This window comes from Stegostoma tigrinum, chromosome 20 (assembly GCF_030684315.1).
Source record: "Stegostoma tigrinum isolate sSteTig4 chromosome 20, sSteTig4.hap1, whole genome shotgun sequence".
NCBI classification, from domain to species: domain Eukaryota; kingdom Metazoa; phylum Chordata; class Chondrichthyes; order Orectolobiformes; family Stegostomatidae; genus Stegostoma; species Stegostoma tigrinum.
Window position 1 is genome coordinate 25,861,547 of NC_081373.1, and position 14,499 is coordinate 25,876,045.

Here is a 14,499-nt window from a genome sequence, read left to right on the forward strand (position 1 = left end):
ACAGGCCCTTTGGCCCTACAAGTCCACACCAACTCTTGGTGTATCCCACCCAGATCCATCTCCCTTTCACCCACCTAATCTACAGACCCCTGAACACTATGGGCAATTTTAGCTTAGCCAATCCACCTACTCTACACATCTTTGGACTGCGGGAGGAAACCGGAGTACCCAGAGGAAACCCACACAGACATGGGGAGAATGTGCAAACTCCACACAATCGCCCGAGGGTGGAACTGAACCCAGGTCCCTGGCGCTGTGAGGCAGCAGTGCTAACCACTGAGCCACCGTGTTGCCCATGTTATAAACTAAAAGCACATTGACTAAACACTATTTTCGGAGCAACCTTTTACCCTAAACCACAAACAAACTTCCAACTAACATTTTAGCATGATTGAAGATCTCCTGCTATGATTATACTTACACTGTCTCTTAAGAAGACACTCAGTTCTCTCAGAATCAACAAAAGCTGTTCTCTTCTCCCTTTTAGCCTGTTTCCTCTTCCTTTCCCAGCCAGGTTTCTTTTTTAATCCAGGACTGAGTTTCGATGAAGGATTACATGGAGAATCCTTCCCTCAAGCCAAACCAAGGTTAACTTGTCAACATCCCTTAAATCCTCTCAAATTAGTATCTTTATTCCGAGCTTAAGCTAGCATCTGTGCCCCACATGGTGAACAATAAGCTCATCATTTTCACTGCTTCAGGTGCAAGGTTGCAATCTCTAATTTCTGCTCTTTGCCTTTCAGATGGCTGCAGACTTACTGTGTATCTAAGTTTGAGGCGGCAATGGCCTAGTGGTATTATCGCTAGCCTATTAATCCAGAAACACAGATAATGTTCTGACAGCCTGGGTTCAATTCTCACTATAGCAGATGATGGAATTTAAATTCTATAAAAATCTGGAATTAAGACTCCAATGATGATCACGAAACCATTGTTGCTGTTTGAAAAATCCATATGGTTCACTCATGCTCTTTGGGAATTAAACTGTTATCCTTAGCTGCTCCAACCTAAGTGTGAATCCAGACCCACGGCAATGTGGTTGACTCTTAACTATCCTCTGGACAATTAGAGATGGATAATAAGTGTTGGCCTAGTCAGCAATGCCCACAACCTGTAAATGAATCTTTAAAAAAAAGTCAAAGGATATCTTAGAAGTACAGAAATCTGAAACTAGGGGTTTCTATGGACCTTCCCTTCCAAAAGCCCATTTCAACAGCAAACTAACTCAAATAGACCATGCACTCAGATAGAAATGCTAATCAGCTGTCCTCTGGAACTCTGTCTTGGAATTCCTAAAATGTCCCTGTGAGATTGGAGACCAACAGTCAACCTGCCATCAGCACAATGCTTTACCATTGTCCTCAGGTGCAAATATCTAGCTCCTGCTCTCCAGCGAGACAACCTGGACCCCACCCACCCCTTAACCTTTAACGAGAGGTTTTTTTTAAATCAAAGCAGAATTCAGAGCAAGTCCTATAACTCCTTCCGAACCAACTTAAATCAGAAAGGCACCACAAAAGCATAATTATTGTATAAACCTTAGTATTTACAATAAACTGGATTTTTTTACAAATCCACTTAGAGGCATAAGTGGGATGGGCTGCCAGCAGTAGACTGGGAGCTGGTGCTCCAGGCCATCCCTGCCTGCTTGCCTTCAGCTGCAGTAGTGGGCTGCCCTTCCTCCTCCACATGATAGCCCAGCTGTTAAAGATATCTTTAATGTTAAAGTTTAAAAAGTTGGATAGAAAATCATAGCCCAAAGACTGTTACGCACACAGTGCAAGTTTGAACCCACATTTCATCAAGACATTGGGGTCACGACGCTCATAGAGAATATCCTGCCCCTAGTCAATTCAGAGCTAAAGCATACATTATATGTGACATTAGTCACAATAGTGGTAACAACAGACCATCAATTTTCAACTTAGATCGTTTGATTTTTAATATGAGACCCTTCATAGGTTTAAAATGGTTTTAAAAAAGAAAAAGCATTGATGTAAACTGACTATAGTGATCAACTGACAGTGCGCCAGTTCATGAAATCATCAAAAAAGACCTAGTCTCAGTTACAATTAACATATCACCATCATGACCGAAAACAAGTTACACACTTTTTTGTCCCCAGCTTGATTTACATCATTTTGAAAATTTCTTTTATATAATTTTAAATTAGAAGTCTGCTATTTGGTTTCTTGACCCTGTTACAAACAGCAAATCTGTTGGCATTTCGAAGTCCATATTTTCATCTAACCCCCCAAAAATCTTTGATTCCTTCGTCTAACAAGAAACTATTTACCTCTGCTGTAAAAATATTCCATGCTCTTGCCTCCAATATATTGAAATGAATGACTCCACTGCAGATTATCCAGTTTAAAAGAAACAATGAAGCCCTACATGGGAATACCCACAAATTAAAAGTATTTCAAGCAACAGAACGATGAATAATAGATTTGTAACAGCGGAATGGGTTTTTTCTTCTCTCTCCCTCCTTCAGGTTTTGGCCGTTAATACCAGTGAAAAGTGAATCAGAGCAACATCTATTCACCAAGAACTCAAATAAATTTATAAATTTCACTTATGCAGTAGGAATGAGTAATCAATTGACCAACTGTGGTCTCAGTTTAAAAAGAATGGAGCCAATTCTCCCCTCACCCGGCCATAACAAAATACATTGTTCCAATTCATCATACATTATACAACTATGCAAACCTTTTTAAAGGTAGACCAAGAAAATGTTCCTTTTAAGAAATGGATTTATCTGTCTTTGAGAGAATATTTTTCCAATTTGGTCAATCTCTAAGTCTTCATCCTGCTGTCAACTGATATCACTTCCTGAAGACTGTTCCTCATTTACGTCAATAACCAGGGGGATATAGTCATGAAGTGGTTAAGTTGCCAGTTGGCTATTAATATTAATAGTAACCTGCAGGAATAATTTGCGAGAACAAAAGTTTAAATTCCATCTCCACAGTTTAAGATTTGAGTTCTTGGTAATATTTTAACTGAATTATCATTAAAAATGACCATGGAACTACCAGATTATGATTAAAAACCTAACTGGTTAATTCGTGCCATTCAGGGAGATAATATGACATCTTTACTTAGTCTGACAGCAAGTGACTCACGTTCCACGAGAGCATGGTGTTTGCTCTTAATTGCCTACCGATTGTTGTATCAAAATGCTACACAGAACAAATAAGGGCATGCAATAAATATTGGTCACGATATCTACATCCCATGAATAAATAAACAAAAATAAATACTGAGAAGTAGCCTTTGGTGGTATTTGTGCTGAGGTTTCTGCTGCAAAGGTATAATACATTTATTTCTGTTAGGTTCTTAGATTTTTGGAATAATTGTGAGATTTCCAACAATTCCATTGTACATACCTGAAATAAGGCATCAAGCTAATTGATATTTAGTTCAGCTTAAACAATTTTCCTGAAAAATTGATGAAAGATCACCAAAATGATTCATTTTTAACCAACATCAAATCATAAAATCTAGGGGCTGGAGCAAGTAAGGAGCCTGCTCTGCTATTTAATATGATCATAGTTCTTCTCATCTTGGCCTCAACTCCACTTTCCTGCTCTTCAACACGTTACTAAGCAGGCATCTGTCTAACTGTTCCTTAGATTTATTCAGTGTCCCGGCATCCGGTACACACTTGGGTAGTGAATTTCTACGATTCACAACCCTTTGAGGAAAGTACTTTCTCCTCATCTGTGTTTTAAATTTGCTCCCTTTTATCCTCAGACTATGACCTCTCATTCTGGATTGCTCCTTCTACTTTGTCAAGCCCCTTTACATCTTAAATGCTAATGATACCAAGTTTTAATTCACAACTCTAATGCCAAAGAGTTCAGAAATTCCATTCTACCAAGGAATGAAAAAGAGTGAATGAGAATAAGGGGAAAGATAAGGGAATAGGAGAGAACAGAAAACAAGAAAAATAGTTTTTTTAAAATAGGATATTCTTTATGCAACAAATGTGAACTTCATTAACTCAAATAATTCTCCTGATTTCACGATAGCCAGTAAAACAAACTTCAACAAATCCACTTAACAAACTTAAAGCTGACAAACCCGGAAATGTTTTACTCCTTCTGGATCTTCTAGAAGATTTTCTAATGAAATAGCCCACTTGGAGGTTCCTGTTGAATTCTGTTGGCTGTCAGTTGCACGCATATCATTATCATGAATTTCTGTAATAAAAAGGCATAATACTTTACAATGAATACTTCTGTGACAAAACGAGTTTTAGCAGAATTTATATTGGTCAGATTAACTGAGATTACAGACCAACCTCAGGAAAATATTTGCTTTCTTTTTGAATAAAGTTTCCCTTGACTGTTCATAGATAGTGGAAATTAACTCCTCCTGAGAATTAATGAAAAAATGTCACACTTCTACAATTTGCTTTTCTGTGGCAGCAATCTACAACACTTTTTTTACATACATCTCCATGCTCATCATTGTACCAAGGCAAGCAATATTTTTTTATTTACAAATCATATGGCCAAAGAAAAACAAAGTTAAGCCACAGCATTGGAAGGGACATTTAATAGGCAGAATGGGTAAGATTCAGTCACATTAGCTACAAGGTTAAGCTAGCAGACATCCAAAGCTAGCAGTCATCCAAAGCTAACACCACTTTGCAACATTTAGACAGTTCTTAGTTACATCTCAGCAATATAAATGTATAAATACACAAATCATCCAAGTTAGATGAAGTACAATCACTGGTGCTAAGTGGCAGGTGACTATAGACTCAAAGTTTGAGATTTGCATAAACAAAATGCAGGGGTAAGTAAACTGTTTTAATAACAAATTTTAAGACATTATCCTGCTATCCTGGGATAGAAACTATTAAGGCTTTGCATGTTTTTTCACCAACAGTACACTGACAACAGTTTCCATTGTTCTGAAATCACACGGCATTTCTGTGAAGATCCCAACAGATCTCCAATTCATTTTGTTTAAAGAACAGTTTTTCAACTTGCACTCATCAAAACTAGGATGCAAGAAATCAGACTTCCATGACTTTTATGTCATTTTAGCAGCATTTACATTCTGTGATACCAAGCAATTATCAAATTTATTTTGTTAAGCTTAAGTAAAAGAAAAACAAAATACATATTTCTATAAGACCTTGCTTAACTTTATAAACTTCTTTACATACAATTGAAATGAAACTCAATTACTGTTGTTAGAAGAAATACAGTAGCTATTTTAGCAGTAGCTAAAATAATGAAGCGAGTAGTCAATCTATCTGTTCCTATTTGAATTGCTTAAGGAAAAAAGTGATGATCAAAATACTGGAGAAATTGTTTTTCCTCACAATTTTTAGCTGCTTGTAGTGTAGGTACGATTTTGGGAGGAAACTGAGACAGATTCCAGTGTTTAAACTAATAAGTCTGGTTCCCTTATTCTAATGTCAGAACTGAAAAATCTTGAAACATTTGGCGATTCTTCTGCCAGGGTGAGAGACACAGATTTAGAAGTGGTGAGTGGCGGAGCCAATGTACAGATAAAAGTTTCTAAAATCTGATCATTCACCAGCATAGAAACAGTGTTTAACATCCATCCAAAGTGGCAGAATGAGTCATTGCTTACCCAAAATCCAACACTTCTTCCTAGACAGAGCTGCTCAGATTTACTCTCAACAGACAACATATTGACCTCTCAAATCTCTGACTAAGAGCCAAAAGTTGAGATGAACTGGCATGAGTCAGAACATAAGGTGGTAGAAGGTGAAATTCTGCAGTGATTCTCCTACTTCAGCAGAGGATTTACAAAAACCCCAGAATTTAACAGTACTGGTGTGGCACTGTACATTGCACTATACAGTTTCAAGCTCGAGGAAGAAAAGACCTTAAGCCATAGAAGATGTACAGCACAGAGTGACCTAGAAAATACCAGAGAAGCAATAGTGTGAAAAGAAACTTGTGATACTGAAATTATTTCCAGTACACCAGGTAAGGCTAAGAGGAGATATAATAAATATTTTTTCAAAAGTTATGAAATATTTTAATGGACAATATAAGGGAACACATCTCTTGTAATCACGTCAGTGAAATGGAGACACTAAACTAAATTTGACATTGTGGAGAGAGGTTATCATATTTCTTAAGCTAGTGTGATGTTAGATCATGATGTATCTTAACTATTCCTTGTAATGAAAATGTTGCATCTTTTGACAGAAGCACAGTTAAATATGCGAATCATACAGAAAAAGTAGATGGAGAAGGATATGGAAGATAGACAACCTTGGGAAATAAAAGGCAACATTTTGGAAAATGTTCATATTACAAAGGAGGAGATGCTCAATGTCTTAAAATGCATAAAGGTAGATAAATCCCTGGGACCTGATCAGGTGTACCCTAGAACTCTGTGGGAAGCTGGGGAAGTGATTACTGGGTCCCCTGCTGAGATATTTGTATCATCAAAGCCACAGGTAGGGTGCCAGAAGACTGGAGGAATGTTAACATGGTGCCACTGTTTAAGAAAGGTGGTAAGGTAAAGCTAGGGAACTTTGGACCAGTGAGCCTGACTTCGGCAGTCAGCATGTTGTTGGAGGGAATCAGGAGGGACAGGATTTACATGTATTTGGAAAGGCAAGGACTGATTAGGGATAGTCAACATGGTTTATGTGTGGTAAATCGTGTCTTTCTAACTTGATTGAGATTTTTTTGAAAAAGTAACGAAGAGGATTGATGAAGGCAGAGCAGTGCACATGCTCTATATGGACTTCAGTAAGGCATTCAACAAGGTTCCTTATGGCAGACTGGTTAGCAAGATTGGATCACACAGAATACAGGAAAAATTGGCCATTTGGGTACAGAACTGGCTTGAAGGTAGAAGACAGAGGGTGGTTGTAGAGGCTTGTGAGCACCGATGTGCGACAAAGATTGGTGCTGGGTCCACTGATTTTCATCATTTATATAAATGGTTAGTAAGTTTGCACATGACACCAACATTGGAGGTGTAGCGAACAGCAAAGAAGTTACCTCAGAGTACAATGGTATCTTGATCAGATGGACCAATGAGCCGAGGATTGGCAGATGGAGTTTAATTTAGATAAATGTGAGATGCTGTATTTTGAACATTCAAATCAGGACAGGACTTATACACTTAATGGCAGGGTCCTGGGGGCTGTTGCTGAACAAAGAGACTTTTGGAGTGCAGGTTCATAGGTTCTTTGAAAGTTGAGTCACAGGTAGACAGGGTAGTGAAGAAAGTGTTTGGTCTGCTAGTCTTTATTGGTCAGTGAATTGAGTAAAGGAGTGAGGAGGTCATGTTTCAACTGTACAGGGCGTTAGTTAGGCCACTATTGGAATACTGCATTAAATACTGATCTCCCTGCTATAGGAAGGCTGTTGTGAAACTTGAGAAGGTTCAGAAAATATTTACAAGGATGTTGCCAGGGCTAATAGATTTGAGCTATAGGGACAGGCTGAATAGGCTGGGGCTACTTTCCCTGGAGCACCAGAAGCTGAGGGGTGACCTTATAGAGGTTTATAAAATCATGTGGGACATGGATGGGGTAAATAGGCACGGTCTCTGCCCTGGTGTGGGGCAGTCCAAAACTAGACGGCACAGGTTTAAAGTAAAAGGAGAAAGGTTTAAAGGGGATCTAAGAGGCAACTTTTTCCTGCAGAGTGTGATACATGTATGGAGTGGCTGCTAGGCGAAGTGGTGGAGTCTGGTACAATTACAACATTTAAAAGGCATCTGGATGAGTAGGAAGGATATAAAGGGATATGAGCCAAATGCTGGCAAATGGGACTAAATTTGTTTAGGATATCTGGTCGGCATGGACAAGTTGGACCAAATGTGCTGTTTCCATGCCATATGACTCTAAATAAAGGGAAATCAGGAAATTTAAGAAGAACATATTAAGGATTAATACACCTGCTATTCTCTCTCTTTCTAAGCTTCTAAACAGCCATTGTTCAAAAATTGTGGACTAATGATTTCAAGTTTTTGGATTGTTCTTTTGCATAGAAATACAGATTTCTGTTTAAAATATACAAACATTAGAACTAGCATGATTTAACTAATAGAAGGAAGTGGATAGTACAAAAAGTTCTAATCTAAATTTTAGCCTACAATTTTAATTCATTAAAAATTGAGTGGAATAATTAGACTGTGTTGATATCTAGCTTTGTACTAATTAATTATGTGATCGTATTAAATATAACCACATTAAACCAGCATGTTAATGCATGTGGCTTTGACTATCTATATAATTCTAATAATCAGCAGAAATGAATGGTTGCTTTTTCTGAATTTTCTACTTTGATTATTCTGTCGTTAGTTGTGTTTAGGAAGTTACCACCAAATCTGGGGATTGGTTAGCTCATTTGGCTGGATGAGACAGTTTGCAATACAGAGTGATGTCAATAGCATGGGTTCAAATTCTGCACCTGGTGAGGATACCACAAAGGCCTCTCTAAGGTTTTAGAGTAGATTTGTAACTCAGGTTGTGGACGTTGTAATTGGTTGGTTCATTGTTCCGCAGACATTTCATTACCCTGCTGGGTAACATCATCAGTGCAGCCTCTCCTTCTGTCCTCACCTAAGGCATGATGACCCTTGGGTTAAACCATCACCAGTGTCTCTCTATAATGAGAGCTGTGCTATGGTCTCATAAGGTTATGGGTACTTCACCTATCTTTTTAATATCTATGCTTTCAAGGGTGGGAACCTTTTCTCAACACCTACTCTGTGCAGACCCTTCATGATTTTGAATAGACCCACTGAATCTCCTCTCTGCTTTCTTTTCTCCAATGAAAGTTATCCCAACTTCTCCAGTCTATCTCCATAACTGAAATTCCTCTTCCTTGAAACCATTCTAATGAATCTTTTCTGCACTTTCTCGAAAGTCTAACCATCTTTCTTAAAGTACAGCACCCAGAAGTGGTTGAAATATTCCTAGTGAGGCTAAATCAGTGTCCTATACAAGTTCAGCACAACCTCTTTGTTCTTGTACTTTACTGCACCAATCATAAAGCCCAGGATTCAGTACTCTTTATTAACTGCTCTCTCAACCTGTCCTGTCACATTAAAATAATTCATGCATAAATACACACAGGGCTCTTTGTTCCTGCATGCTGTTTAGAATTGCACCTTTTAATTTATATTCTTGTCATGTTCATCCTACAAACTGAATCACTTCACATTTCTGATTGACAAGTTGGTGCAGTGAGCGGTAAGTAGTAAATAAGGTTCAATGCAAAGAAAAATGAAGTGGTGTCCTTTGGTAAGAAGAACCATGAAAGACAAAATAAAATTGGGGTACAATTCTCAAGGGCAAGCAGGAGCAAAGGGACTTGGGTGTCTACATGCACAGATCATTGAAGTGGCAGGACAGATGGAGAGAGCATTTATTAAAGCATACCATGTCCTCAGCGTTATTAATGGGGGGTAGGTACAACAGCAAGGAGGTGATACTGAACTTGTGTGAGACACTTGTTAGACCTCAGCATAAGTACTGTGTACAGTCATGGGCACAGGATAGGAAAGATGTGAGTGCATTGGAGAGAGTACAGAAGCAATGTACAAGAATGGTTTCAGGAATGAGAAACTTTAGTTATGAGGTTCAATTAAAGAACTGTTCTTCTTTGAAGAAAGAAGACTGAGACAAGATTTGATGGAGGTTTTTAAAATTAGGTATGAGCTGGACAGAATAGAGAGGGAAAAGCTGTTCTCATTTATAAGCGGAGCAAGAATAGAGAACATCGATCTAAAATGATGTGCAAAAGAAGCAAGGATTATGTGACAAAACTGTCACACAATAAGCAGTTAGAGTTTGGAGTACATTACCTACATATTTGATGGAGGCTAGTTCAATTGAGGCAGTCAAGAGGACATTGGATGATTATGTGGATAGAAACAGTGCACAAAGGTATTGGGTAAAAGCAGGAAATTGGCGCTAGGTAATGTTGTTTATTTGAAGAGCCATTGCAGGCATGATCAGCAAAACAACCTCCTTCTGTGTCACAATTGTGATTTTCTGCATCGACCTTCATCTGCCACTTGTCTGCTCACTCCACATACTTGTCTATGTTCTTTTGAAATTTTACACTATTCCCCCTCACATTTCATAATGCATCCAAGTTTTGTGGCATACGCAAGCTCTGAAATTATGTGCTGTACACCAAGATCTGGATCATTTATACATGTCGAGAAAAGTTAGGGTCTCAACACAGACCTCTGGAGAATTCATTATTATCCTCCAGCAAGAAATCACCCTTTAACCACTATTCACTGTTTCTGCACAGCCAATTCCATATCCATATTGCTAATGTACTTTTTAAATGTGTGGCATTTTGCCATAAAAACATCTTTTGTATGACATTATAAAAGTATAGGATAAGACTGGCCAGATTGAAGAACAGAATTCAAACTAGTAATAAGATGTAAACTCACACCCAGTTGTAATTTCAACAATGAGCCAGTTTTTGCAGCCAGAAAATTTTCAGGAGCACATAGGAGACAGAAATAGGGCCTTCAACTGAATAGAAATTTGTCATTTAATTAAGCTATATGATTATGCGTCAGATTTATTCAACCTTATACCGTAATACATGACAAACACATCTACAATGCAGAAGAATCTGTTTAAGGCCTTTGGGCAGAACTAGCGCACGAAGACTGTTCAGAAGAATGTATTATCACTAAAAATCAAAGGTAGTAGTAAGAGGGTATAGTAGTTGAACTTACGTTAAAGAGAGAGTTCAGAATAATTTTCTCTTCCACAATACCACTAAAATGAAGATAGCTATGATATGGTTCCCCAAAAGGCTAATTTTGAAGGAAACAGTTTCATCACACTTGTCCTGCATGTCAATTAATATCATACCCAAAATGGCTGTTTTATATGCGCTGTCAGTCTGTTAGTGGGCCAGGTGACCTCAAAAGTAGGGGAAATGATGTGTTTTCTGAAAAGAAATATCTGGTGTAGATATTAACTACACATCAAAACATATGCTTCCTAACTTTCCTCTATCTTTCATGCTGGGGTGATGGGAGGGTGGGGGCACAATCCAGGAGTTCTCAAAAAGTGCTGTCTGATGGTGAAAAACATTATTTTGCAAGAAAGAAAGATTCCAAGTCCTTCCCTATAACCAATTCCTCATTCGCTGGGCTGCGAAAAGTCTTTCTTGGACTAATACCAAAGAAAACCAGTGAGAGAACAGCAAGTAGAGAGCTTATTTGGCAGTGGTGTGGGGCTGGCGGGCTGGGGACCGAGAACAGTTTAAAATAAAAGCGGGGACGGAGAGAAACTTGGGGAGTCAGCTAGTTTCTGTAATGAACTTTTCCTGCTTCTGGTTCCGCATTTTGGCGCAAAAAAAATGCGAGTGGGTCGTAACCGGCGCTCCCAGCACAAGTTTCTGCAGCGGTGCCGGGGCGGGCAAGCTCAGGCTACCGGCTGAAAAGGAACCGTTAGAGGGTGAGCGTCGCGCGAGGAACTGGAGTTGGGGGCGGGGGGCGTCGCACGAGGGACTTGGGGGGAAGGGGAGGAGCTGAGGTGCCTTCGGTTGCCCGGTAACAAGAGCCAGAGTCCAGCTGCGGCGCGAGAGAGAAGAAGAACAGACCCAACTGCTGACCGAGAAGACGGCACGCTGTGGCCTCTGGACCTTACCTGAAGGTGGTCGCTTGCGGCTCAGCCGGCTGACAGCTTTGGACACGAACATGATCCTCGGGGTCAGACCTTGAGGGGTTACCAGGAGGAACTCGGACTCTGCCTCTCCGCAGACACTCACAAAACTCGCTCTCGTCCGCTCTTCCCCTCTCTCGCTGAGAGACTGACGCGAAAAGTGTGCATCTTCCTCCTCCCCTCTGCTGTAACAAGTGTGGCTTGGGCTTCCTGTGCTTACACTTCGCTCAAAACGCACCAGAAGCTCAGCCCTCGCAATTTATTGGCACCCGAACAGCCACTGAATGAACAGGAAGAGATGGAGAGATGAAAGAAAGGAAATGCTAGACTGTGTTATCAGTGTGAAAAGATGACCATTTCTCTTCATTTACTGATACTTCTGTGCAGTCATCTACTTTGCAGAATTCTTCAGGACCCCTCCGGAATTACAAAGGCTGTGGCAAGGATCACCTGCATAGAGAATGCATACTTGAAATAAAATGTTCACAACTACCCGGGTTATCATCAGGTTGATCAACTTTGCAAGTAACTTAATCTTTGAGGTAACAAGGTGTAGAGCTGGATGAACACAGCAGGCCAAGCAACATCAGAGCATTTCTGAAGAATGGTCTAGGCCCGAAACGTCAGCCTTCCTGCTCCTCTGATGCTGCTTGGCCTGCTGTGTTCATCCAGCTCTACACCTTGTATATCTTGGATTCTCCAGCATCTGCAGTTCCTACTATCTTGGAAATAATCTTTGAGGCAGTTGATCGATAGAAGTTGACAGTATTTAATTGTAAGTTTTAAAAATCTTAAGCTATGCAATGAATATACAGAACCAAAACAATCAGACCGGCTAACCCATCCCAGTTAACGTTCCACTTTAGCCTCTCCAGCCGCCATCATACATAAATATAGTCGTGCAACCCTCTATTTCTTTCTCCTACATGTGCTTATCGATCTTCCTGATAAGAACAAAGAAAATTACAACACAGGAACAGGCCCTTCGGCACTCCAAGCCTGCACCAATTCAAATCCTCTATCTAAAGCTGTCGCCTATTTTCCAAGAATCTGTATCCCTCTGGTCCCTGCCTATTCATTTATCTGTCTAGATACATCTTAAATGACGTTATCATGCCCGCCTCTACCACCTCCGCTGGTAACGCGTTCCAGTCGCCTACCACTCTCTGCTTAAAGAACTTTCCATGCATATCTCCCTTAAACTTTTCCCCCTCACCATAAAATTGTGACCCCTATATCCACCCCTATATCTCATGAGTCTATACCTCTCATGATTTTGTAGACCTCAATCAGGTCCCCTCTCAACCAATCTTAATCTACTCAACCTCTCTTCATAGCTGGCGCCCTCCATACCAGGCAACATCCTGGTGCAACTCCTCTGCACCCTCTCCAAAGCATCCACATCCTTTTGGTAATGTGGCTACTAGAACTGTCCGCTGTATTCCAAATATGGTTGAACCAAAGTCCTATATAACTGTAACATGACCTGCCAACTCTAGTACTCAATACTCTGTCCAATGAATGAAAGCATGCCGTATGCCTTCTTGACCACTCTATCCGCCTGCGTTGCCACCATTAGGGCTAAAAAGGACCTGAACACCCATACCTCTCTGTTCATCAATTTTACCTAGGGCTTTTCCATATACCATATAGTTCGCTCTTGAATTAGGTCTTCCAAAATGCATCACCTCACATTTGCCTGGATTGAACTTCATCTGCCGTTTCTCCACCAACTCTCCAATCTAGTTATATTCTGTTGCATAGTCCCCTTCACTATCTGCTACTCCACCAATCTTAGTGTCATCTGCAAACTTGCTAATCAGACCATCTATACCTTCCTCCAGATCATTTGTGTATATCACAAACAACAGTGGTCTCAACACAGATCCTTGTGGAACACCACTGGTCACTGTTTTCCATTTTGAGAAACTCCCTTCCACTACAACCCTCTGTGTCCTGTTGCCCAGCCAGTTCTCTATACATCTAGCTAGTACACCCGAGACCCCATGCAACTTCACTTTCTCTATCAGCCTACCATGGGGAACTTTATTAAATGCCGTACTGAAGCCCATGTATATGACATCCACAGCCCTTCCCTCATCTATCAACTTGTCACTCAATGCATCAGTACTGTTCGCCTCAAATGTTCCACATTATCTTTTTGCCTGCTGTTATCAAAATCTTTCATAATCTTAATGATTTATATTCTGTTTTAATGCCTATTCATCTTTCCTAAAAAGATATAACTTCACAGTTCTGGTACATTGCTTTGTTTTTACATCCTTTATATTGCCTCTATTATTTCCTACTATAGTGACCAGAACTGTCCAAGTGTAGCCTAACCAAAGTTAGATATAAATTTGTCACAATATCTTTATTTTTCAATTCTATCCTTCTTGAAAGAAATACCAGTGCCTAGATAATCCTTGCAAAATACTGCAGGTGGTTTGAGAAATTATGACGTGCACAATACAGTCTTTATCCTAATTTTCCCAACAATATTCTTTGGTTTTCATTGTTATAACTTATTTCCAGTATTATATACTTCTGTATATCAGATTGTTGTTTTTGTATTTCAGCTCAACTATCAGTTGTCCCACACCTAGATGACAACTGTCAGTTGGTACTTTGCTTACTGTGGGCTAAATAAAACAACAATGGTGGTGTCATATGTAGACCTACCTGATATCATCTTAGAAGTGCTAGATCGTACAAATGCTGAAATTAGGCAACAGTGTAGCAAAGACAGAGTAGTATTAATGTGGGCTTTTAATCTTAACATAGACTGGGAGAGACAGACAAGCACCTGCCAGAAAGATTATGAATTTCTAAAG

General features: G+C 39.7%; 1 protein-coding gene across 1 annotated transcript in view; it reads right to left on the reverse strand.

Moving 5' to 3' along the window:
• LOC125461835 (regulator of G-protein signaling 10-like) overlaps window positions 1-11,901 on the reverse strand; it is a 35,020-nt gene extending 23,119 nt beyond the window's left edge. The window contains exons 1-2 of the mRNA XM_048551103.2: window positions 11,651-11,901; window positions 4,087-4,205 (exon numbers count right to left, since the gene is read on the reverse strand). Coding sequence (XP_048407060.1) covers window positions 4,087-4,205; window positions 11,651-11,702 — 171 coding nt within the window. The 5' untranslated portion in view covers window positions 11,703-11,901. The remainder of the gene's footprint in view (window positions 1-4,086; window positions 4,206-11,650) is intronic.
• Between the last annotated feature and the right edge of the window lie 2,598 nt (window positions 11,902-14,499).